The sequence below is a fragment of the Ranitomeya variabilis genome, chromosome 6 (assembly GCF_051348905.1).
Source record: "Ranitomeya variabilis isolate aRanVar5 chromosome 6, aRanVar5.hap1, whole genome shotgun sequence".
Lineage (NCBI taxonomy): Eukaryota > Metazoa > Chordata > Amphibia > Anura > Dendrobatidae > Ranitomeya > Ranitomeya variabilis.
Genome location: NC_135237.1, coordinates 297,263,021 through 297,289,885, shown reverse-complemented (window position 1 = coordinate 297,289,885; position 26,865 = coordinate 297,263,021). Strand labels below are relative to the sequence as shown.

At 41.9% G+C, this 26,865-nt stretch overlaps 1 protein-coding gene across 1 annotated transcript in view; it reads left to right on the top strand.

The window, feature by feature from the left end:
• CDH12 (cadherin 12) overlaps positions 1–26,865 on the top strand; it is a 1,379,166-nt gene that overhangs the window by 1,283,420 nt on the left and 68,881 nt on the right. Inside the window, exon 9 of the mRNA XM_077269712.1 lies at positions 7,434–7,621. Coding sequence (XP_077125827.1) covers positions 7,434–7,621 — 188 coding nt within the window. The remainder of the gene's footprint in view (positions 1–7,433; positions 7,622–26,865) is intronic.

The following is a 26,865-nucleotide window of genomic DNA, read 5'->3' as shown; positions in this document are numbered from 1 at the left end:
GGGAGGAGTTGAACTTATACGGCGCTCGTCGTTAAGGGGATAATGTAAAGCTTGAATCTAAATAGGCGTAGTTGTGTATAGCATACGCTGCCTAGCATGGTACTTACATTTTAGGAAAAAAATTGTTCTAAGTTTCACCTAGAAAAGTGAGATTTTTTTTCCCACTTGTCATCCCAGTGCAGTCCTATTCAATCCATTTTTTCATTACTGAAATTATACACAACTAATTACAGTTTCCTATGTTACAGAATTGCAATGTATCCATAAAAATCGGAAGCTATACTGTTTCTCTCTATGACATCCAATTTTTTTAACTGAATGAAAATTTTTCCTCTAGCAAATTTGGTCAGTGAAAAAAATTGCTCACCTGCACTGCCCCATTGAATAACACAAGTCCGAGTGCTGACCTTTTTTCATTGACACCACTTGGACCAAAAATATGATTGTGTGAATAAATCCTTATAATAATCAAAAATGTGTCTTGATTTCTATAGCCATGTATTTATTGTTTTTCAATTTATGATAACAGGATACTTTAGAATATTTTCAAAGAATCTGTCCATTCACTGGGCTAGTCTCAAATAGTCAAATAGGGGTTCAAAAGTTAAAGGGTTGGTCTTGAAAAGTTCTAGTGATGGTCTACCTTAGAATACGTCATTAGCATTAAATCATTGGGCATCAGGCCTGGCAACCCCACCTGTTAAAGATTCCCATATATCCACAGCATCCAAAGCCCCAACAACACAGCTCTGTATACTGTGTAGCAACAGTTCTCTGATTCTGCTGCTCATCTATGCATGGCTTTACATCAGCCTACCAAATACTGATTAGATGGATAGGAAGAAACAAGAAAATACCCCAATATAGAATCATATGAGTGTTAGAGTTGGAAGGGACGTCCAGGGTCATCGCATCCAACCCCCTGCTCAATGCAGGATTCACTAAACCGTCTCAGACAGATGTGTGTCCAGCCTCTGTTTGAAGACTTTTATTGATGGAGAACACACCACCACCATTTCATATACTGACAACTGATGAGCCCACTATATTATTTGATAGTTGTTATTGGCCTACAGGCCACTTGAATGTGACTGTGTGTAATTTTCTACACAATTGGGTAGCTTGTTTAAAAAAAGTAAATTAGTTTCAGTTTCATCCAGTGCTGAATCCTTTTCTACTGAAATGTAAAGGAGAGCTCTTTTTAGGTGATAAATGGTGATTCCCTATAGCCCACACTGGTGCCCTTGCATGATTTATTACCCCTTTACTTTGTTTTAGCTTTACTTATAGGCTATTATACCTTGGGCTGTTTACTATCATATGTATTTCTTCTTGGCTCCCACATTACATGCATATATATTGTATACACTCCTTTACAGTCCAACAGTCTTTTCCCCAACTGCTTCCACCTGCTTATGATTTTTCATGTTGGGCCCAACATTTTGCATGCACTTTATCACCTTTCTTGGGGATGCTCATCTACGGTTACTGATATTGTTTGATATTGTGTATACTGCATACCTTGCATTGGTTGTTTTTTTGTCGCCCTAGCAGGAAAGGTCCCATTTATATACAACTCTGTATATAGACCCCTATGGTATGCTCATGAGTTTGTTCATCTGTGTCACGGTTCATACTGATTCATATGCAGTATGGACTCCATTTATGCCAGTGATGTGATTGTGTTGTTTCATATTGTTTTTAACACTTTTAACCCCTTAATCCCATATGACGTACTATACCGTCGAGGTGGGGTGGGCCTTAATTCCCGGTGACGGTATAGTACGTCATACGCGATCGGCCGCGCTCACGGGGGGAGCGCGGCCGATCGCGGCCGGGTGTCGGCTGCATATCGCAGCTGACATCCGGCACTATGTGCCAGGAGCGGTCACGGACCGCCCCCGGCACATTAACCCCCGGCACACCGCGATCAAACATGATCGCGGTGTACCGGCGGTACAGGGAAGCATCGCGCAGGGAGGGGGCTCCCTGCGTGCTTCCCTGAGACGATCGGTACAAGGTGATGTACTCACCTCGTACCGAACGTCTTCTCCCTGCAGGCCCCAGATCCAAAATGGCCGAGGGGCTGTATCCGGGTCCTGCAGGGAGCACTTCCGGGTCGGAGCAGGCTGCAGATGAAAGCTGCAGCCTGCTCCGATGAAAGTATGATCGCAGATCTGATAGAGTGCTGTGCACACTATCAGATCTGCGATCTGTGATGTCCCCCCCTGGGACAAGGTAAAAAAGTAAAAAAAAAAATTTCCCACATGTGTAAAAAAAAAAAAAAATAATTCCTAAATAAAAAATAATAAAAAAATATATATTATTCCCATAAATACATTTCTTTATCTAAAAAAAACAAACAAAAACAATAAAAGTACACATATTTAGTATCGCCGCGTCCGTAACGACCCAACCTATAAAACTGGCCCACTAGTTAACCCCTTCAGTAAACACCGTAAGAAAAAAAAAAAAAAAACGAGGCAAAAAACAACGCTTTATTACCATACCGCCGAACAAAAAGTGGAATAACACGCGATCAAAAAGACGGATATAAATAACCATGTTACCGCTGAAAACGTCATCTTGTCCCGCAAAAAACGAGCTGCCATACAGCATCATCAGCAAAAAAATAAAAAAGTTATAGTCCTCAGAATAAAGCGATGCCAAAATAATTATTTTTTCTATAAAATAGTTTTTATCGTATAAAAGCGTCAAAACATAAAAAAATGATATAAATGAGGTATCGCTGTAATCGTACTGACCCGACGAATAAAACTGCTTTATCAATTTTACCAAGCGCAGAACGGTATAAACGCCTCTCCCAAAAGAAATTCATGAATAGCTGGTTTTTGGTTATTCTGCCTCACAAAAATCGGAATAAAAAGTGATAAAAAATTGTCACGTGTCCGAAAATGTTACCAATAAAAACGTCAACTCGTCCCGCAAAAAACAAGACCTCACATGACTCTGTGGACTAAAATGTGGAAAAATTATAGGTCTCAAAATGTGGAGACGCAAAAACTTTTTTGCTATAAAAAGCGTCTTTTAGTCTGGTTTCACACTTGCGTTTTTATCTGCATGCGTTTTTTAAAAAAACCGCATGTGTGAAAAAATGCATGTAAACGCGGTAAAACGCATGCGTTTTTATAGAAAAACACAAGAAAACAAGAAAAAAACAAAAAACCCTAACCCTACCCCTAACCCTACCCCTAACCTGAAATACGTGGCACTGAAATACGTGGCACTGAAATATACGTTTATATACGTATATACGTATATAAGTGCCATGATATTTCAGTGGCCACGTATATAAGTGCCACGTATTTAAGTGCCACGTATTTAAGTGCCACATATTTAAGTGCCACGTATTTAAGTGCCACGTATTTAAGTGCCACGTATTTACGTGCCACGTATTTTTCAGTGCCTGAAATACGTGGCACTGAAATATCGTGGCACTGAAGTATTTACGTGCCACGTATTTTTCAGTGCCTGAAATACGTGGCACTGAAATACGTGGCACTGAAATACGTGGCACTGAAATACGTGGCACTGAAATATTGTGGCACTGAAATATCGTGGCACTTAAATACGTGGCACTTAAATACGTGGCACTTAAATACGTGGCACTTAAATACGTGGCACTTATATACGTGGCACTTATATACGTGGCACTTATATACGTGGCACTTATATACGTGGCACTTATGACTGTCAGAAAATGTTCAGTAAACGGTTAGGGGTAGGGTTTCAGGTAGAATTGGGGAGTTTCCACTGTTCAGGCACATCAGGGGCTCTCCAAACGCGACATGGCGTCCAATCTCAATTCCAGCCAATTCTGCGTTGAAAAAGTAAAACAGTGCTCCTTCCCTTCCGAGCTCTCCCGTGCGTCCAAAAAGGGGTTTACCCCAACATATGGGGTATCAGCGTACTAGGGACAAATTGAACAACAACTTCTGGGGTCCAAGTTCTCTTGTTATCCTTGGGAAAATAAAAATTTGGGGGGCTAAAAATCATTTTTGTGGGAAAAAAAATATGTTTTATTTTCACGGCTCTGCATTGTAAACTGTAGTGAAACACTTGGGGGTTCAAAGTTCTCACAACACATCTAGATAAGTTCCTTGGGAGGTCTAGTTTCCAATATGGGGTCACTTGTGGGGGGTTTGTACTATTTGGGTACATCAGGGGCTCTGCAAATGCAACATGACGCCTGCAGACCAATCCATTTAAGTCTGCATTCCAAATGGCGCTCCTTCCCTTCCGAGCTCTGTCATGCGCCCAAACAGTGGTTCCCCCCCACATAGGGGGTATCAGCGTACTCAGGACAAATTGGACAACAACTTTTAGGGTCCAATTTATCCTGATACCCTTGCGAAAATACAAAACTGGGGGCTAAAAAATCATTTTTGTGAAAAAGAAAAATAATTTTTATTTTCACGGCTCTGCGTTATAAACTGTAGTGAAACACTTGGGGGTTCAAAGTTCTCACAACACATCTAGATAAGTTCCTTGGGGGGTCTAGTTTCCAATATGGGGTCACTTGTGGGGGGTTTGTACTGTTTGGGTACATCAGGGGCTCTGCAAATGCAACGTGACGCCTGCAGACCAATCCATTTAAGTCTGCATTCCAAATGGCGCTCCTTCCCTTCCGAGCTCTGTCATGCGCCCAAACAGTGGTCCCTCCCCACAAATGGGGTATCAGCGTACTCCAGACAAATTGGACAACAACTTTTGGGGTCCAATTTATCCTGATACCCTTGTGAAAATACAAAACTGGGGTCTAAAAAATCATTTTTGTGAAAAAAAAAAATAATTTTTATTTTCACGGCTCTGCGTTATAAACTGTAGTGAAACACTTGGGGGTTCAAAGCTCTCAAAACACATCTAGATAAGTTCCTTACGGGGTCTACTTTCCAAAATGGTGTCACTTGTGGGGGGGTTTAATGTTTAGGCACATCAGGGGCTCTCCAAACGCAACATGGCATCCCATCTTAATTCCAGTCAATTTTGCATTGAAAAGTAAAATAGCGCTTCTTCCCTTCTGAGCTCTGCTATGCGCCCAAACAATGGTTTACACCCACATATGGGGTATCGTCGTACTCAGGACAAATTGCACAACAACTTTTGTGGTCTAATTTCTTCTCTTACCCTTGGGGAAATAAAAAAATGGGGGTGAAAAGATCATTTTTGTGAAAAAATATGATTTTTTATTTTTACGGCTCTGCATTATAAACTTCTGTAAAGCACTTGTTGGGTCAAAGTGCTCACCACACATCTAGATAAGTTCCTTAGGGGGTCTACTTTCCAAAATGGTGTCACTTGTGGGGGGTTTCAATGTTTAGGCACATCAGGGGCTCTCCAAATGCAACATGGCGTCCCATCTCAATTCCAGTCAATTTTGCATTGAAAAGTCAAATGGCGCTCCTTTGCTTCCAAGCTCTGCCATGCGCCCAAACTGTGGTTTACCCCCACATATGGGGTATCAGCGTACTCAGGACAAATTGTACAACAACTTTTGGGGTCTATTTTCTCCTGTTACCCTTGGTAAAATAAAACAAATTGGAGCTGAAATAAATTTTGTGTGAAAAAAAGTTAAATGTTCATTTTTATTTAAACATTCCAAAAATTCCTGTGAAACACCTGAAGGGTTAATAAACTTCTTGAAAGTGGTTTTGAGTACCTTGAGGGGTGCAGTTTTTAGAATGGTGTCACACTTGGGTATTTTCTATCATATAGACCCGTCAAAATGACTTCAAATGAGATGTGGTCCCTAAAAAAAAATGGTGTTGTAAAAATGAGAAATTGCTGGTCAACTTTTAACCCTTATAACTCCGTCACAAAAAAAAATTTTGGTTCCAAAATTGTGCTGATGTAAAGTAGACATGTGGGAAATGTTATTTATTAAGTATTTTGTGTGACATATGTCTGTGATTTAAGGGCATAAAAATTCAAAGTTGGAAAATTGCGAAATTTTCAAAATTTTCGCCAAATATTTGTTTTTTTTCACAAATAAACGCAAGTTATATCGAAGAAATTTTACCACTAACATGAAGTACAATATGTCACGAGAAAACATTGTCAGAATCGCCAAGATCCATTGAAGCGTTCCAGAGTTATAACCTCATAAAGGGACAGTGGTCAGAATTGTAAAAATTGGCCCGGTCATTAACGTGCAAACCACCCTCGGGGCTTAAGGGGTTAATCATCTTGGGTGTTTTTTGTCTGCCCTTTATAAAGTATTTAGATATTTTTTCTCATCCAGGAGTGCGTTATGTTCATGCATTGACTTGTTCTCTTTTTTGATACATTTCCTTCCTGTGCATGTTGCAGCACCCCCACTTATGCCATTTATGCCCATTTATGTAGTGCACCCTATTTACTAAATGCTTTTCTAACTCAGGATCATTGGGGTCTCAGATGGCAGAGCGCAATTGATCTTACACTTCTATCACATTCTAGGCCTTCACTGTACAACATGAAAAAATCCCTTTATTGATTAAAATCTTCATAAAAAAATTATTACATATAGATATTCAGTTCCTTAAATAATTCTAAATTTTCATCTGCGTTGGAGACTGTTAGAGGACTCCATCACATATTCTGTCTAACAAGCCAGAAAATAAATAAAATTATTCTTGTTCCAGCATGTGACCACCACCCTATAGATGCTTTTTTAATCAACGTGGTCCGTGAGGCATCAACGTTTTTCGTCATAAAAAAGATTTTTTTCCAGCTATTCTCAGAAAAATGGTAAAAGAGGCACAAATGTGAAAATACCTAATCTGTTTTCTATTTCTTCTTTCTATCATAGAGAAATCTGTCAAATTCCATTGCAGAAAAAGTTTATGGCTGAATTCCTTCCCACATTATGCGTTTTCTGCAGCAAACAAATTGGTTTTATGTTAATATTCCTATTAATTTCCAATTAAGCCAGCAAATGCAAATTAAGGTTAATTGGTCATAGATGAAATGCTTTGGTTGACCAGTCAGCAATGGTATTTTTCCTAATGAAATAAATAGAGATGAGTGATCCTTCAATCCTCTAGGCAATGCTAAAGGTGACCTTTTTTTCATTTTATGATCTGATATATTTGTAAATGCAAAACTTAATTATGTGTTTTGCTCTCAATCCACATTGTACCAGACAGGAAAGGGTCCTATGAAGTAATACATATTAGGCAGTCACTGTCTATCCTATAAGATGGGTTATTATTTTGTCACACAGCGAAATCACCATTTGTACATGATAAATAAAGTGTAACTCTTCATCTGTAAAGGGGATTTCAAGGAGCTGCATAATTTGCATTAGCATTAGATACAAACTTTACAACAATTTTTTACCAATTTGGAAAATGAAAATGTGTTCCTGCATATAAAAGAAATGCCATATTTGAAAGATGCTTATTTTTTTTTTTGATATCTGTCTTTTCCAGGTATATTTCATTTAAAGGTACCAGAGAGTTCACCAGTTCGGTTACCAATTGGTAGGATAAGGGCAGTGGACCCTGACTTTGGAAAAAATGCAGAAATCGAATATAATATTGTTCCCGGTGATGGTGGCAATCTGTTTGATATCATAACAGATAATGATACTCAGGAAGGAATTTTAATGCTAAAGAAGGTAAATCATCATATTGTGGAGAAATTTTGGCATAATGAGGTGCCGACTGGTTTTGTGCGTGACAATACAACACGCAGGTATTACTCTAAAAGTTAAACTTTTTTTTTCTTCAACTTTTAGGCGATATTCACTTCAACGACTTATTTTATTGGTCTTTTAGATCTAGAAAAAAGAATAAGCAAAGTTTTTAATAGTAAAATGGATAAAAGCAAAACCTTATTTTTTATCTTTAGCATCTACGGGTGCTTCTCACAAAAATCATCAAAAAGTTAATTTATTTCAGTTCTTCAATACAAAAAAGTGAATCTCATATATTATATAGACTCATTACAAATAGAGTGATCTATTTCAAGTGTTTATATTTGTTAATGTTGATGATTATGTATTACAGCCAATGAAAACCCAAGTAATTATCTCAGTAAATTAGAATAATTAACAATAAACAATGTCTCTTAGTATGTTTCAGTAGGCTCCACAATCATGGGGAAGACTGCTGACACGACAAATGTTTAGAAGGCAGTCATTGACACATTCCACAAGGAGGGTAAGACACAAAAGGTCATTGCTAAAGAAGCTGGCTGTTCACAGAGTTTCCAAGCATATTAATGGAAAGTTGAGTGGAAGGAAAAGGGTGCACAAGCAACAGTGATAACCGCAGCCTTGTAAAGATTGTTACGAAAAGGCCATTCAAAAATTAGGTGGAGATTCAAAAGGAGTGGACTGCTGCTGGAGTCATTGCTTCAAGAGCCACCACACACAGACTTATCCAGGACATAGGCTACAAGTGTCACATTCCTTGTGTCAAACCACTCATGACCAATAGACAATGCCAGAAGCGTCTTACGTGGGTCAAGGTGAAAAAGAACTGGACTGTTGCAAGGTGTTATTTTCAGACGAAAGTAAATTTTGCATTTCATTTGGAAATCAAGGTCCCAGAGTCTGGAGGAAGAGTGGAGAAGCACACAATCGAAGCTGCTTGAGGTCTAGTGTGAAGATTCCACAATCAGTGATTGTTTGGGGAGCCATGTCATCTGCTGGTGTAGGTCCACTGTGTTTTATCAAGCTTCATGCTTCCCTCTGCTGACAAGCTTTTTAGAAATGGAAATTTCATGCTCCAGGAGGACTGGGCACCTGTCCACATTGTCAAAACTAGGGTTGAGCGACTTTCATTTTTTTAAGATCGAGTCTGGTTTTGTGAAACCCGATTTAGTCCAGAGTCGAGTCGAGTGAAGTCGGCCGATTATCGCTAAAAGTCGGGGATCGACCGAAACACAAAACCCAATGCAAGTCAATGGGGAAGCATAGCCGGCAGTGAGTGGAGGCCAGGAAAACACCTACAGTGCACATTTTACTGCCAAAAACATCCATTCTTGTTTTCTGAAGCTTGTCAATCTTAATTAACTTTATAATAATAGTTGGGCACTGGAAATTGGGGGTCATTTGGCAAAAGTTGTGGGGGTAGGGCTGGTTCAAGGTTTTAGTGGGCCCAGGAAACATGGACTACGTCATGGCGGTGGAGCAGGGAGAGGTAAGTATTTCAACTTTGCTAGTGCTGTGATCCTGAGTAAGCAGGGGGGGCCCACTCGTTCGCATTGGCACTGGCACAGGGCCCCTCAAAGTACGGCGGTGTGTTTGCATGGCGGGGGCGCCTCCCACCAGCAGCGACACTTTTGCGTACTCTGAGTGGCCCTGTGCCAGTGACGTCGCCAACGAGTATGCCCCCCCACCTGATGAAGGAACCTGCACTTTCATCTGCACCTTCCTCTTTGTCCCTGTGTAAGGTGCTTACTTTCAGCAGGGTCAGATTCTGGCTGTGTAGAGTACAAGGGGAATGTAGTGGTCTAGGTCAATGTACCAGCAGACTCATCTAGCAGTGGCTGGGCAATGGGCAGGATGATGAGGAAACAGATATAGGGCCAAAGAATAAAGTAGGCTAAATGCAGATCAAAATTGGTAACAGGACTAAACAGGCGGCATTGCTTTGTTCAGTGGAGTAGCAAACCCAAGAGCAGCAGACACTGTTTCAAGGGCCTAACCACACTAGTAGGCCAAATGCAGTTTAATATCTGATAGTATAGGCCGAAAGCCAGAATGTGGAAGCTCAGCTTTGTTCAGTTGAGGACAACACCAGGGAGGGGCAGACACCGTTAGTAGGCCCTAACCACCATTTTGTTTTTTAAAAAACACTTAATGAGAGCCAGAAGGTTGAAGCTCAGCTTTATTCAGTTGAGGGCAACACCAGGGAGGGGCAGACACCGTTAGTAGGCCCTAAACACCATTTTGTTTTTTAAAAAACACTTAATGAGAGCCAGAAGGTTGAAGCTCAGCTTTATTCAGTTGAGGGCAACACCAGGCAGGGGCAGACACCGTTAGTAGGCCGGAACCAGCAATGTGTTTAAAAACAGCAGTTAATCAGAGCCGGAAGGTAGAAGCTCAGCTTTATTCAGTTGAGGGCAACACCAGGGAGGGGCAGAAGCCGTTAGTAGGCCCTAACCACCATTTTTTTTTTTAAAAAACACTTAATGAGAGCCAGAAGGTTGAAGCTGAGCTTTATTCAGTTGAGGGCAACACCAGGCAGGGGCAGACACCGTTAGTAGGCCGGAACCAGCAATGTGTTTAAAAACAGCAGTTAATCAGAGCCGGAAGGTAGAAGCTCAGCTTTATTCAGTTGAGGGCAACACCAGGGAGGGGCAGACACCGTTAGTAGGCCGGAACCAGCAATGTGTTTAAAAACAGCAGTTAATCAGAGCCGGAAGGTAGAAGCTCAGCTTTATTCAGTTGAGGGCAACACCAGGGAGGGGCAGAAGCCGTTAGTAGGCCCTAACCACCATTTTGTTTTTTAAAAAACACTTAATGAGAGCCAGAAGGTTGAAGCTCAGCTTTATTCAGTTGAGGGCAACACCAGGCAGGGGCAGACACCGTTAGTAGGCCGGAACCAGCAATGTGTTTAAAAACAGCAGTTAATCAGAGCCGGAAGGTAGAAGCTCAGCTTTATTCAGTTGAGGGCAACACCAGGGAGGGGCAGACACCGTTAGTAGGCCCTAACCACCATTTTGTTTTTTAAAAAACACTTAATGAGAGCCAGAAGGTAGAAGCTCAGCTTTATTCAGTTGAGGACAACTTGAATTAGGGACTGCATACAGACTTAGCAGGCTGTCCCCTGTGTGGACCATGCATCCAATACATTAACCCATTGAGCCACAAAGGACACGTAACCTTCCGTGGCCATGCCTACAGGTCCATGTGTCTGTTGTCAGGTGTACCTTTGTCAGTGTAGGCCTATTGGAAGGAGGGACCGCAGACAGGCTTCGAAGGCCTAACACAATAAAATGGGCTGGCTGTAGGCACTTTAAAATTGGTTCCAGGGGTACACGGGCAGCAGTGGTCTGGTCAGTGGAGGCCTAGTGGAAGGAGGGACCGCAGACAGGCTTCGAAGGCCTAAAATAACAAACAATAGGCTCATGGCAGTTTTACAGCGGTTACATGGATACACGGGCAGGCAGCTTGGTGGTGAGTGGAGGAGTATTTAAAGTAGGGACCGCAGACAGGCTATCAAAGGCCTAAAATAACAAACAATAGGCTCATGGCAGTTTTACAGCGGTTACATGGATACACGGGCAGGCAGCTTGGTGGTGAGTGGAGGAGTATTTAAAGTAGGGACCGCAGACAGGCTATCAAAGGCCTAAAATAACAAACAATAGGCTCATGGCAGTTTTACAGCGGTTACATGGATACACGGGCAGGCAGCTGGTGATGAGTGGAGGAGTATTTAAAGTAGGGACCGCAGACAGGCTATCAAAGGCCTAAAATAACAAACAATAGGCTCATGGCAGTTTTACAGCGGTTACATGGATACACGGGCAGGCAGCTGGTGATGAGTGGAGGAGTATTTAAAGTAGGGACCGCAGACAGGCTATCAAAGGCCTAAAATAACAAACAATAGGCTCATGGCAGTTTTACAGCGGTTACATGGATACACAGGCAGCTTGGTGGTGAGTGGAGGAGTATTTAAAGTAGGGACCGCAGACAGGCTATCAAAGGCCTAAAATAACAAACAATAGGCTCATGGCAGTTTTACAGCGGTTACATGGATACACGGGCAGGCAGCTTGGTGGTGAGTGGAGGAGTATTTAAAGTAGGGACCGCAGACAGGCTATCAAAGGCCTAAAATAACAAACAATAGGCTCATGGCAGTTTTACAGCGGTTACATGGATACACAGGCAGCTTGGTGGTGAGTGGAGGAGTATTTAAAGTAGGGACCGCAGACAGGCTATCAAAGGCCTAAAATAACAAACAATAGGCTCATGGCAGTTTTACAGCGGTTACATGGATACACGGGCAGGCAGCTGGTGATGAGTGGAGGAGTATTTAAAGTAGGGACCGCAGACAGGCTATCAAAGGCCTAAAATAACAAACAATAGGCTCATGGCAGTTTTACAGCGGTTACATGGATACACGGGCAGGCAGCTGGTGATGAGTGGAGGAGTATTTAAAGTAGGGACCGCAGACAGGCTATCAAAGGCCTAAAATAACAAACAATAGGCTCATGGCAGCTTTACAGCGGTTACATGGATACACAGGCAGCTTGGTGGTGAGTGGAGGAGTAGTGCAAGGAGTGTCTGTCCCAGTACTCCCAAAATATAAATAGATGTTAATGTCTCGCAAAACAACCAAAACAAAAAAAAAAGGTGGCATACTTAGGTACAGGGGTGGGCTCATCTACTGAGTTTCTGACATAGTAATTTGGCAGTAACTATTTAATGGTGCCAATATAGGACACAGACACAGACTACTTTAAGTTGCATCATAGATGTCTACAAATTTGTATTGTCAGTGCCAGACATTGAATGATGTCAGCGAATAGACTAAAGATTGGTGGAGCTGTGCGACATAATTTTGCACGTGGTAGAGCACATTTTGAGTTGGGGTAGGGGGGAACTCTCTTGAGGCTGGCGGGACCGCCCCAGGGCCCCTCAAGTTACAACGGTGTGTCTGACGTTGGGTGCGCACCACCACCGCCAGAGACACTACATTGTACTATGAGGGACCCAGTAGCAATGCCGTCAACCAAAAGCGAGCACACCCACCTCTTCAGACAAACAGCAGTCTCACGGGTGCTTGCGCCAAGTCGCGATACCACGGCCCCGTGTGGGGAGTTTTGCCATTTAGGGAGGTGTAAACATGTCGTATGCTGTACAATCAGCTGCAGCAAATTAGACATTAGAAAAGTAATTCACAGGCAAGAGCTTTTCATAGGAAAGCTAGGTGTCGGCCGGGCAAGGTGGGGCAAAAGATTTCGAAATCCAGTTGTGGTTCATTTTAATGAATGTTAGATCGTCAACATTTTGGGTAGCCAGACGAGTCCTTTTTTCGGTTAATATTGAACCTGCAGCACTGAATACTCTTTCTGATAGGACACTTGCTGCCGGGCAAGCAAGCTCCTGCAATGCATATTCTGCCAATTCTGGCCAGGTGTCTAATTTGGAGGCCCAGTAATCAAATGGGAATGACGGTTGAGGGAGAACATCGATAAGGGATGAAAAATAGTTAGTAACCATACTGGACAAATGTTGTCTCCTGTCACTTTCAATTGATGCAGCAGTACCTGTCCTGTCTGCGGTCATAGCAAAATCACTCCACAACCTGGTCAGAAAACCCCTCTGTCCAACGCCACTTCTGATGTGTGCACCCCTAACACTCCTAGTCTGCTGCCCCCTGGAGCTCGTGTGAGAACGATCACGTGCGCTGTGTGCTGGGAATGCCTGAAGCAAACGGTCAACAAGAGTTGATTGTTTGGTTGCTAATATTAGTTCCAAGTTCTCATGTGGCATAATATTTTGCAATTTGCCTTTATAGCGTGGATCAAGGAGGCAGGCCAACCAGTAATCGTCATCGTTCATCATTTTCGTAATGCGTGTGTCCCTTTTTAGGATACGTAAGGCATAATCCGCCATGTGGGCCAAAGTTCCAGTTGTCAAATCTCCGGTTGTGATTGGTTGAGGGGCAGTTGCAGGCAAATCTACGTCACTTGTGTCCCTCAAAAAACCAGAACCCGGCCGTGACACGCAACCAATTTCCTGTGCCCCCGGGAAAGGTTCGGCATTAAAAATATACTCATCCCCATCATCCTCCTCGTCCTCCACCTCCTCTTCGCCCGCTACCTCGTCCTGTACACTGCCCTGACCAGACAATGGCTGACTGTCATCAAGGCTTTCCTCTTCCTCTGGTGCAGACGCCTGCTCCTTTATGTGCGTCAAACTTTGCATCAGCAGACGCATTAGGGGGATGCTCATGCTTATTACGGCGTTGTCTGCACTAACCAGCCGTGTGCATTCCTCAAAACACTGAAGGACTTGACACATGTCTTGTATCTTAGACCACTGCACACCTGACAACTCCATGTCTGCCATCCTACTGCCTGCCCGTGTATCCTCCCACAAATAAATAACAGCACGCCTCTGTTCGCACAGTCTCTGAAGCATGTGCAGTGTTGAGTTCCACCTTGTTGCAACGTCTATGATGAGGCGATGCTGGGGAAGGTTCAAAGACTGCTGATAGGTCTGCATACGGCTGGCGTGTACAGGCGAACGTCGGATATGTGAGCAAAGTGCACGCACTTTGAGGAGCAGGTCGGAGAACCCAGGATAAGTTTTCAATAAGCACTGCACCACCAGGTTTAAGGTGTGAGCCAGGCAAGGAATGTGTTTCAGTTGGGAAAGGGAGATGGCAGCCATGAAATTCCTTCCGTTATCACTCACTACCTTGCCTGCCTCAAGATCTACTGTGCCCAGCCACGACTGCGTTTCTTGTTGCAAGAACTCGGACAGAACTTCCGCGGTGTGTCTGTTGTCGCCCAAACACTTCATAGCCAATACAGCCTGCTGACGCTTGGCAGTAGCTGGCCCATAATGGGACAACTGGTGTGCAACAGTGTCATCTGCCGATGGAGTGGTTGGCAGACTGCGTTCTGTGGAAGAGCTGTAGCTTCTGCAGGAGGACGAGGAGGAGGAGGAGGAGGGGGTGCGAACGCCTACAGCCAACTGTTTCCTAGACCGTGGGCTAGGCACAACTGTCCCTAAATTGATGTCGCCTGTGGACCCTGCATCCACCACATTCACCCAGTGTGCCGTGATGGACACATAACGTCCCTGGCCATGCCTACTGGTCCATGCATCTGTAGTCAGGTGCACCTTTGTACTCACAGATTGCCTGAGTGCATGGACGATGCACTGTTTAACATGCTGGTGCAGGGCTGGGATGGCTTTTCTGGAAAAAAAGTGTCGACTGGGTAGCTCGTATCGTGGTTCAGCGTACTCCATCAGGGCTTTGAAAGCTTCGCTTTCAACTAACCGGTAGGGCATCATCTCTAACGAGATTAGTCTAGCTATGTGGGCGTTAAAACCCTGTGTACGCAGATGCGAGGATAAGTACTTCCTTTTTCTAACCAGAGTGTCATGTAGGGTGAGCTGGACTGGAGAGCTGGAGATCGTGGAACTTTCGGGTGTGGCGGTGTACATGGCAGACTGAGAGACGGTTGGAGACGGTATTGTTTCCGCCGGTGCCCTAGATGCAATATTTCCTCCTACAAAACTGGTGGTTCCCTGACCCTGACTGCTTTTGGCTGGCAAAGAAACCTGCACAGATACTGCCGGTGGTGCGGAAAATGGTGGCCTTACAGTGACGGAAGGGATGTTGCGTTGCTGACTAGCTTCATTGGCCGAGGGTGCTACAACCTTAAGGGACGTTTGGTAGTTAGTCCAGGCTTGAAAATGCATGGTGGTTAAGTGTCTATGCATGCAACTAGTATTTAGACTTTTCAGATTCTGACCTCTGCTTAAGCTAGTTGAACATTTTTGACAGATGACTTTGCGCTGATCAGTTGGATGTTGTTTAAAAAAATGCCAGACTGCACTCTTCCTAGACTCGGATCCCTTTTCAGGGATTGCAGACTGAGCTTTAACCGGATGGCCACGCTGTCCTCCAACAGGTTTTGGCTTTGACACGCGTTTTGGGCCAGATACGGGCCCGGCAGATGGAACCTGTTGCGATGTTGATGCCTGCTACGGCCCCTCCTCCACCTCCGCTTCTGAACTACTGCCGCCTGCACCCTGTTCCCCCAATGGCTGCCAATCGGGGTCAATAACTGGGTCATCTATTACCTCCTCTTCGAGCTCGTGTGCAACTTCGTCTGTGTCACTGTGTCGGTCGGTGGTATAGCATTCGTGGCGGGGCAACATAGTCTCATCAGGGTCTGATTGTGGATCTGTACCCTGAGAGGGCAATGTGGTGGTCTGAGTCAAAGGAGCAGCATAGTACTCTGGCTGTGGCTGTGCATCAGTGCACTCCATGTCAGAATCTACTTGTAATGGGCATGGCCTGTTAAATGTTTCACTTTCTAAGCCAGGGACGGTATGTGTAAAGAGCTCCATGGAGTGACCCGTTGTGTCGCCTGCTGCATCATTCTCTCTTGTTGTAGTTTTTGCTGAGGAGGACAAGGAAGCGACTTGTCCCTGACCGTGAACATCCACAAGCGACGCGCTGCTTTTACATTTACCAGTTTCGGAAGAGGAGGCAAAAGAGCTAGAGGCTGAGTCTGCAATGTAAGCCAAAACTTGCTGCTGTTGCTGCTCCGCCTTTAAAAGCGGTTTTCCTACTCCCAGAAAAGAGAGCGTTCGAGGCCTTGTGTAGCCTGACGACGAAACTGGCTCCACAGCTCCAGACTTAGGTGGAATATTTTTATCCCCACGACCACCTGATGCTCCACTACCACTACCATCATTACCAGCTGACAATGAACGCCCACGACGACCTCTTGCACCAGACTTCCTCATTGTTTTAAAATCTTAACCAAAGTAACTTTATTTGTTGCTGTCAAACAACTTACACGGTGAGCTATAACTTCAGTATGATTTCAATATCCCTTAACAGGTTGGTGAGACCACAAGGAAAATCAGGCACAATGTTACACACTCTGTTTTCTGTGGCACAAAATCACAGAGATGACACACACGCAGGACTGTCACTCAAGCACTAATGTCAATATTAATCTCCCACCTAATTTATTTATTTTTTTTTCTCAGGGAGACTTTAGAAACCAAATAATATTAAAAAAAAAACAAACAAAAAAAGGCTTTCTATGGCCCACAATTAGAGAGAGAGAGGTGGCACACCCAGGAGTCAAGACTGGCGCACAAGCTGAAAGGGCAATATTACTCTCCCACTGTTTTTTTAAGTTTTTATTTTTTTATTTTCAGGGAGACTTTAGAAACCAAATAATATTAAAAAAACCAAAAAAATAAATAGCCTTTCTATGGCCCACTGAATGAGAGAGATGAGAGAGAGAGGTGGCACACCCAGGAGTCAAGACTGGCACACAAGCTGAAAGGGCAATATTACTCTCCCACTGTTTTTTTATGTATTTTTTGTTTTTTAAGGGAGACTTTAGAAACCCAATAATATTAAAAAAAAAAAAAAAAAAAAGGCTTTCTATGGCCCACAATTAGAGAGAGAGGTGGCACACCCAGGAGTCAAGACTGGCACACAAGCTGAAAGGGCAATATTACTCTCCCACTGTTTTTTTTATTTTTTTTTTTTTTTCAGGGAGACTTTAGAAACCAAATAATAAGAAAAAAAATAAATAAATAAATAGGCTTTCTATAGCCCACTGAATAAGAGATAGCACACACAGCAGTGGCACACAAGCCCTGACTGAGGCCAATATTTTTCTACCACTGATTGATGTAGTGTTTTTGTGTTGAGGTAGATTTTAGAACACAAATCAAGGAAAAAAAAAAAATGCTTTCTATGGCCCACTGAATGAGAGAGAGGTGGCACACCCAGGAGTCAAGACTGGCACACAAGCTGAAAGGGCAATATTACTCTCCCACTGTTTTTTTATGTATTTTTTGTTTTTTAAGGGAGACTTTAGAAACCCAATAATATTTTTTTAAAAAAATAAATAGCCTTTCTATGGCCCACTGAATGAGAGAGAGAGGTGGCACACCCAGGAGTCAAGACTGGCACACAAGCTGAAAGGGCAATATTACTCTCCCACTGTTTTTTTATGTATTTTTTGTTTTTTAAGGGAGACTTTAGAAACCAAATAATATTTAAAAAAAAAGAAAAAAAAAAAGGCTTTCTATGGCCCACAATTAGAGAGAGAGAGGTGGCACACCCAGGAGTCAAGACTGGCGCACAAGCTGAAAGGGCAATATTACTCTCCCACTGTTTTTTTAAGTTTTTTTCTTTTTATTTTCAGGGAGACTTTAGAAACCAAATAATATTAAAAAAACCAAAAAAATAAATAGCCTTTCTATGGCCCACTGAATGAGAGAGAGAGGTGGCACACCCAGGAGTCAAGACTGGCACACAAGCTGAAAGGGCAATATTACTCTCCCACTGTTTTTTTATGTTTTGTTTTTTTTTCAGGGAGACTTTAGAAACCAAATAATATTAAAAAAAACAAAAAAATAAATAGCCTTTCTATGGCCCACTGAATGAGAGAGAGAGGTGGCACACCCAGGAGTCAAGACTGGCACACAAGCTGAAAGGGCAATATTACTCTCCCACTGTTTTTTTAGGTATTTTTTTTTTAAGGGAGACTTTAGAAACCAAATAATAAGAAAAAAAATAAATAAATAAATAGGCTTTCTATAGCCCACTGAATGAGAGATAGCACACACAGCAGTGGCACACAAGCCCTGACTGAGGCCAATATTTTTCTCCCACTGATTGATGTAGTGTTTTTGTGTTGAGGTAGATTTTAGAACACAAATCAAGGAAAAAAAAATAAATGCTTTCTATGGCCCACTGAATGAGAGAGAGGTGGCACACCCAGGAGTCAAGACTGGCACACAAGCTGAAAGGGCAATATTACTCTCCCACTGTTTTTTTATGTATTTTTTGTTTTTTAAGGGAGACTTTAGAAACCCAATAATATTTAAAAAAAAAAATAAATAGGCTTTCTATGGCCCACTGAATGAGAGGGAGAGAGGTGGCACACCCAGGAGTCAAGACTGGCACACAAGCTGAAAGGGCAATATTACTCTCCCACTGTTTTTTTATGTTTTTTTTTTTTTCAGGGAGACTTTAGAAACCAAATAATATTAAAAAAACCAAAAAAAAAATAGCCTTTCTATGGCCCACTGAATGAGAGAGAGAGGTGGCACACCCAGGAGTCAAGACTGGCACACAAGCTGAAAGGGCAATATTACTCTCCCACTGTTTTTTTATGTTTTTTTTTTTTTTTCAGGGAGACTTTAGAAACCAAATAATATTAAAAAAACCAAAAAAATAAATAGCCTTTCTATGGCCCACTGAATGAGAGAGAGAGGTGGCACACCCAGGAGTCAAGACTGGCACACAAGCTGAAAGGGCAATATTACTCTCCCACTGTTTTTTTATGTATTTTTTGTTTTTTAAGGGAGACTTTAGAAACCAAATAATATTAAAAAAACCAAAAAAATAAATAGCCTTTCTATGGCCCACTGAATGAGAGAGAGAGGTGGCACACCCAGGAGTCAAGACTGGCACACAAGCTGAAAGGGCAATATTACTCTCCCACTGTTTTTTTATGTATTTTTGTTTTTTAAGGGAGACTTTAGAAACCAAATAATATTAAAAAAAAAAAAAAAAAAAAAAAAAAGGCTTTCTATGGCCCACAATTAGAGAGAGAGAGGTGGCACACCCAGGAGTCAAGACTGGCGCACAAGCTGAAAGGGCAATATTACTCTCCCACTGTTTTTTTAAGGTTTTTTTTTTTTATTTTCAGGGAGACTTTAGAAACCAAATAATATTAAAAAAACAAAAAAAATAAATAGCCTTTCTATGGCCCACTGAATGAGAGAGAGAGGTGGCACACCCAGGAGTCAAGACTGGCACACAAGCTGAAAGGGCAATATTACTCTCCCACTGTTTTTTTATGTTTTTTTTTTTTTTCAGGGAGACTTTAGAAACCAAATAATATTAAAAAAACCAAAAAAATAAATAGCCTTTCTATGGCCCACTGAATGAGAGAGAGAGGTGGCACACCCAGGAGTCAAGACTGGCACACAAGCTGAAAGGGCAATATTACTCTCCCACTGTTTTTTTAGGTATTTTTTTTTTCAGGGAGACTTTAGAAACCAAATAATAAGAAAAAAAATAAATAAATATATAGGCTTTCTATAGCCCACAGAATGAGAGATAGCACACACAGCAGTGGCACACAAGCCCTGACTGAGGCCAATATTTTTCTCCCACTGATTGATGTAGTGTTTTTGTGTTGAGGTAGATTTTAGAACACAAATCAAGGAAAAAAAAAATAAATGCTTTCTATGGCCCACTGAATGAGAGAGAGGTGGCACACCCAGGAGTCAAGACTGGCACACAAGCTGAAAGGGCAATATTACTCTCCCACTGTTTTTTTATGTATTTTTTGTTTTTTAAGGGAGACTTTAGAAACCCAATAATATTTAAAAAAAAAAATAAATAGGCTTTCTATGGCCCACTGAATGAGAGGGAGAGAGGTGGCACACCCAGGAGTCAAGACTGGCACACAAGCTGAAAGGGCAATATTACTCTCCCACTGTTTTTTTATGTTTTTTTTTTTTTCAGGGAGACTTTAGAAACCAAATAATATTAAAAAAACAAAAAAAAAATAGCCTTTCTATGGCCCACTGAATGAGAGAGAGAGGTGGCACACCCAGGAGTCAAGACTGGCACACAAGCTGAAAGGGCAATATTACTCTCCCACTGTTTTTTTATGTTTTTTTTTTTTTTCAGGGAGACTTTAGAAACCAAATAATATTAAAAAAACCAAAAAAATAAATAGCCTTTCTATGGCCCACTGAATGAGAGAGAGAGGTGGCACACCCAGGAGTCAAGACTGGCACACAAGCTGAAAGGACAATATTACTCTCCCACTGTTTTTTTATGTATTTTTTGTTTTTTAAGGGAGACTTTAGAAACCAAATAATATTAAAAAAACCAAAAAAATAAATAGCCTTTCTATGGCCCACTGAATGAGAGAGAGAGGTGGCACACCCAGGAGTCAAGACTGGCACACAAGCTGAAAGGGCAATATTACTCTCCCACTGTTTTTTTATGTATTTTTTGTTTTTTAAGGGAGACTTTAGAAACCAAATAATATTAAAAAAAAAACAAACAAAAAAAAGGCTTTCTATGGCCCACAATTAGAGAGAGAGAGGTGGCACACCCAGGAGTCAAGACTGGCGCACAAGCTGAAAGGGCAATATTACTCTCCCACTGTTTTTTTAAGTTTTTTTTTTTCATTTTCAGGGAGACTTTAGAAACCAAATAATATTAAAAAAACCAAAAAAATAAATAGCCTTTCTATGGCCCACTGAATGAGAGAGAGAGGTGGCACACCCAGGAGTCAAGACTGGCACACAAGCTGAAAGGGCAATATTACTCTCCCACTGTTTTTTTATGTATTTTTTGTTTTTTAAGGGAGACTTTAGAAACCCAATAATATTTAAAAAAAAAAAAAAAAGGCTTTCTATGGCCCACAATTAGAGAGAGAGGTGGCACACCCAGGAGTCAAGACTGGCACACAAGCTGAAAGGGCAATATTACTCTCCCACTGTTTTTTTATGTTTTTTTTTTTTTTTCAGGGAGACTTTAGAAACCAAATAATATTAAAAAAACCAAAAAAATAAATAGCCTTTCTATGGCCCACTGAATGAGAGAGAGAGGTGGCACACCCAGGAGTCAAGACTGGCACACAAGCTGAAAGGACAATATTACTCTCCCACTGTTTTTTTATGTATTTTTTGTTTTTTAAGGGAGACTTTAGAAACCAAATAATATTAAAAAAACCAAAAAAATAAATAGCCTTTCTATGGCCCACTGAATGAGAGAGAGAGGTGGCACACCCAGGAGTCAAGACTGGCACACAAGCTGAAAGGGCAATATTACTCTCCCACTGTTTTTTTATGTATTTTTTGTTTTTTAAGGGAGACTTTAGAAACCAAATAATATAAAAAAAAAAACAAACAAAAAAAAGGCTTTCTATGGCCCACAATTAGAGAGAGAGAGGTGGCACACCCAGGAGTCAAGACTGGCGCACAAGCTGAAAGGGCAATATTACTCTCCCACTGTTTTTTTAAGTTTTTTTTTTTAATTTTCAGGGAGACTTTAGAAACCAAATAATATTAAAAAAAACAAAAAAATAAATAGCCTTTCTATGGCCCACTGAATGAGAGAGAGAGGTGGCACACCCAGGAGTCAAGACTGGCACACAAGCTGAAAGGGCAATATTACTCTCCCACTGTTTTTTTATGTATTTTTTGTTTTTTAAGGGAGACTTTAGAAACCCAATAATATTTAAAAAAAAAAAAAAAAAGGCTTTCTATGGCCCACAATTAGAGAGAGAGGTGGCACACCCAGGAGTCAAGACTGGCACACAAGCTGAAAGGGCAATATTACTCTCCCACTGTTTTTTTATGTATTTTTTGTTTTTTAAGGGAGACTTTAGAAACCCAATAATATTTAAAAAAAAAAAAAGGCTTTCTATGGCCCACAATTAGAGAGAGAGGTGGCACACCCAGGAGTCAAGACTGGCACACAAGCTGAAAGGGCAATATTACTCTCCCACTGTTTTTTTATTTATTTTTTTTTTTTTCAGGGAGACTTTAGAAACCAAATAATAAGAAAAAAAATAAATAAATAAATAGGCTTTCTATAGCCCACTGAATAAGAGATAGCACACACAGCAGTGACACACAAGCCCTGACTGAGGCCAATATTTTTCTACCACTGATTGATGTAGTGTTTTTGTGTTGAGGTAGAATTTAGAACACAAATCACGGAAAAAATAAATAGGCTTTCTATGGCCCACTCAGTGAGAGATGGCACACACAGGGATGGCACTGTAGCAGAAATGCCAATCTTAATCTCCCACAAAAAAAAAAAAAAAAAACACGGACTGTCCTACAATTACTATCTCCCTGCAGTAATCTAAGCCAGGTATGGCAGGCAGCAATAGGAGTGGACTGATGCACAAATTAAATAAAAAGTGTGGACAAACAAAAAAGATAGCTGTGCAGAAAGGAACAAGAGGATATGTGCTTTGAAAAAAGCAGTTGGTTTCCACAGTGGCGTACACACAGCAATACAGCTATCACGGAGCCTTCTAGGGCAGCCCAATGAGCTACAGCGCTGAGGAAAAAAAAAAAAATAGCTTCCACTGTTCCTGCACACTGAAGGTGGTGTTGGACAGTGGAAATCGCTACAGCACAAGCGGTTTGGTGGTTAGTGGACCCTGCCTAACGCTATCCCTGCTTCTGACGAAGCGGCAGCAACCTCTCCCTAAGCTCAGATCAGCAGCAGTAAGATGGCGGTCGGCGGGAACGCCCCTTTATAGCCCCTGTGACGCCGCAGACAGCAAGCCAATCACTGCAATGCCCTTCTCTAAGATGGTGGGGACCAGGATCTATGTCATCACGCTGCCCACACTCTGCGTTCACCTTCATTGGCTGAGAAATGGCGCTTTTCGCGTCATTGAAATGCGACTTTGGCGCGAAAGTCGCGTACCGCATGGCCGACAAGCACAGGGGTCGGATCGGGTTTCATGAGACGCCGACTTAGCCAAAAGTCGGCGACTTTTGAAAATGATCGACCCGTTTCGCTCAACCCTAGTCAAAACTACCAATACCTGATTTAAAAACATCAGTATCACTGTGCTTGATTGCCCAGCATACCTTCCTGACCTTAACCCCATAGAGAATCTATTGGGAATTGTCAAGACGAAGATGGGAGACACCAGACCCAACAATGCAGATGAGTTGAAGGCTGCTATTAAAGAAACCTGGGCTTCCATAACACCTCAGGAGTGCCACAGGCTGATCTTCTCCATGCCATGCCGCATTAATGCAGTAAGTGATGCAAAAGAAGCCACGATCAAGTATTGACTGCATTTACTGAACATACATTTCAGTAAGCCAATATTTCAGATTTTAAAATCATTTTTCAAGCTAGTGTTATAATGTATTCTAATTTACTGAGATAACGACTTTTGAGTTTTTATTAGCTGTAAGCCTTAATCATAAACATTAACAGAAATAATTAATTGAAGTGCATCACTCTGTTTGTAATACAGTCATGGCCAAAAGTATTCACACCCCTGCAATTCTGTCAGATAATACTCAGTTTCTTCCTGAAAATGATTGCAAACACAAATTCTTTGGTATTATTATCTGCATTTAATTTGTCTTAAATGAAAAAAACACAAAAAGAATTGTCCTAAAGCCAAATTGGATATAATTCCACACCAAACATAAAAAGGGCGTGGACAAAAGTATTGGCACTGTTCAAAAAATCATGTGATGCTTCTCTAATTTGTGTAATTAACAGCACCAGTAACTTACATGTGGCACCTAACATGTGTTGGCAATAATTAAATCACACTTGCAGCCAGTTGACATGGATTAAAGTTGACTCAACCTCTGTCCTGTGTCCTTGTGTGTACCACATTGAGCATGGAGAAAAGAAAGAAGACCAAAGAACCGTCTGAGGACTTTAGAAACCAAATTGTGAGGAAGCATGAGCAATCTCAAGGCTACAAGTCCATCTCCAAAGACCTGAATGTTCCTGTGTCTACCGTGCGCAGTGTCATCAAGAAGTTTAAAGCCCATGGCACTGTGGCTAACCTCCCTATATGTGGCCGGAAAAGAAAAATTGACAAGAGATTTCAATGCAAGATTGTGCGGATGTTGGATAAAGAACCTCGACTAACATCCAAACAAGTTCTAGCTGCCCTGCAGTCCAAGGGTACAACCCGTACTATCTGTCAGTGTCTGAATGAAAAGGGACTGTATGGTAGGAGATCCAGGAAGACCCCACTTCTTACCCCGAGATATAAAAAAGCCAGGCTGGAGTTTGCCAAAACTTACCTGAAAAAGCCTAAAACGTTTTGGAAGAATGTTCTCTGGTCAGATGAGACAAAAGTAGAGCTTTTTGGGCAAAGGCATCAACATAGAGTTTACAGGAGAAAAAAAGAGGCATTCAAAGAAAACAACATGGTCCCTACAGTCAAACATGGCGGAGGTTCCCTGATGTTTTGGGGTTGCTGGACTGCTTGACCGTGTGCATGGCATTATGAAGTCTGAAGACTACCAACAAATTTTGCAGCACAATGTAGGGCCCAGTGTGAGAAAGCTGGGTCTCCCTCAGAGGTCATGGGTCTTCCAGCAGGACAATGACCCAAAACACACTTCAAAAAGCACTAGAAAATGGTTGGAGAGAAAGCACTGGAGACTTCTAAGGTGGCCAGCAATGAGTCCAGACCTGAATCCCATTGAACACCTGTGGAGAGATCTAAAAATGGCAGTTTGGAGAAGGCACCCTTCAAATATCAGGGACCTGGAGCAGTTTGCCAAAGAAGAATGGTCTAAAATTCCAGCAGAGCATTGTAAGAAACTCATTGATGGTTACCGGAAGTGGTTGGTCGCAGTTATTTTGGCTAAAGGCTGTGCAACCAAGTATTAGGCTGAGGGTGCCAATACTTTTGTCTGGCCCATTTTTGGAGTTTTGTGTGAAATGATCAATGTTTTGCTTTTTTGCTTCATTCTCTTTTGTGTTTTTTCATTTAAGACAAATTAAATTAAGCTAATAATACCAAAGAATTTGTGTTTGCAATCATTTTCAGGAAGAAACTGAGTATTATCTGACAGAATTGCAGGGGTGTGAATACTTTTGGCCATGACTGTATCTGTATAATAAATGAGTTTCACTTTTTGTATTGAAGAACAGATAAAAATTAACTTTTTGGTGATATTCTAATTTTGTGAGAGGCACCTGTATATAGATGTATGTCATTCTGTGCTTAGATAATACAAACTTCGGTAGTCTAATCAAGAAGCATAGAATAGATGTAAGGTTTGACAGGGAACCTGTTGTGTCCAGAAAGCTATTAGCCTGTAGGTATTGGTTTAATTTAAAGGTGTATAGTATGGCAATGCTCTCTGGCCACCTTAAGCTTCATTCACATGTTCATGTTTAAAAATGGTACCAATGTCAACATTGTGTGCATCAATGAGTCAATTTTTACCAACAATGAATGTTCTGTGTATCCACTTTTATCATCAGTGTGTCATATTTTGTCCCTTTTTCTCATCAGTGTGTCAATGTTTACCATCAATGTATCGTCTGTATGTCCTTTTTAACCATTAGTGTGTCCGATTTCACCATTAATGTGTTAACAGTTGTTGCCTTCTCACAAAGCTGCTTACCTATTGTTCTGTAGCCCATCCCAGACTTGTGCAGGTCTACAATTTTGTCCCTGGTGTCCTTAGACAGCACTGTGGTCTTGGCCATGGTGGAGATGTTGGAGTGTGATTGAGTGTGTGGACAGGTTTCTTATATACATGTAACGGGTTCAAATTGGTGCAATTAATACAGGTAATGAGTGCAGGGTAGGAAGGCTTCTTTTGGAAAAACTAACAGGTCTGTGAGAGTCGGAATTCTCGCTGTTTGGTAGGTGATAAAATTCTTACTGTATTTTCCAGACTATGAAGCACTTTTTTCCTCCAAATATTTGAAGGTAATTGTAGGGGTGCGTCATATAGTCCAGATGTACCTGCTGTTGCTGTGGATGGGGAGATGAGGGACTGGCATTGGTGGCAAGTGGGTCCCAGAGAAATGAATATTCACTGCTCCACATGCCCATAGCCCCAGCCATAGGAGCAGTGAGTATTCTGACAGCTGTCCTAAGCTTGTAAGCAGTGCATGACATTACTGTCATGCTGTTTACAAGCATAAATCATCTGGCATCTGGACAGGATGCTGCAGGGAGAGCAGGGAAGGTAAGTATATTGGTTTATGGGTATGTTTATGTTTTTCTGATGTGGGCCATGCATACCAGGATGGTGATGGAGCCATACATACCAGGATGGATATTGGGGCCATGCATTCAAGGAGTAGATGGGGCTATACATACCAGGATGGGGATGAGGGGACCATGTATACCAAAATGGAGATGAGGGGACCATGTATACAATGATGGGGATGAGGGGACCATGTATACCAGGATGGGGATGAAGAGGCCATGTATACCAGGATGGGGATGAGGGGGCCATGTATACCAGGATGGGGATGAGGGGGCCATGCATACCAGGACAGGGATGAGAGGACCATGTGTATGAGGATGGTGATGAGGGGACCATGTATGCCAGGATGGTGATGAGGGGGCCAGCTATACCTGGATTGGTGACACATATATATATATATATATATATATATATAT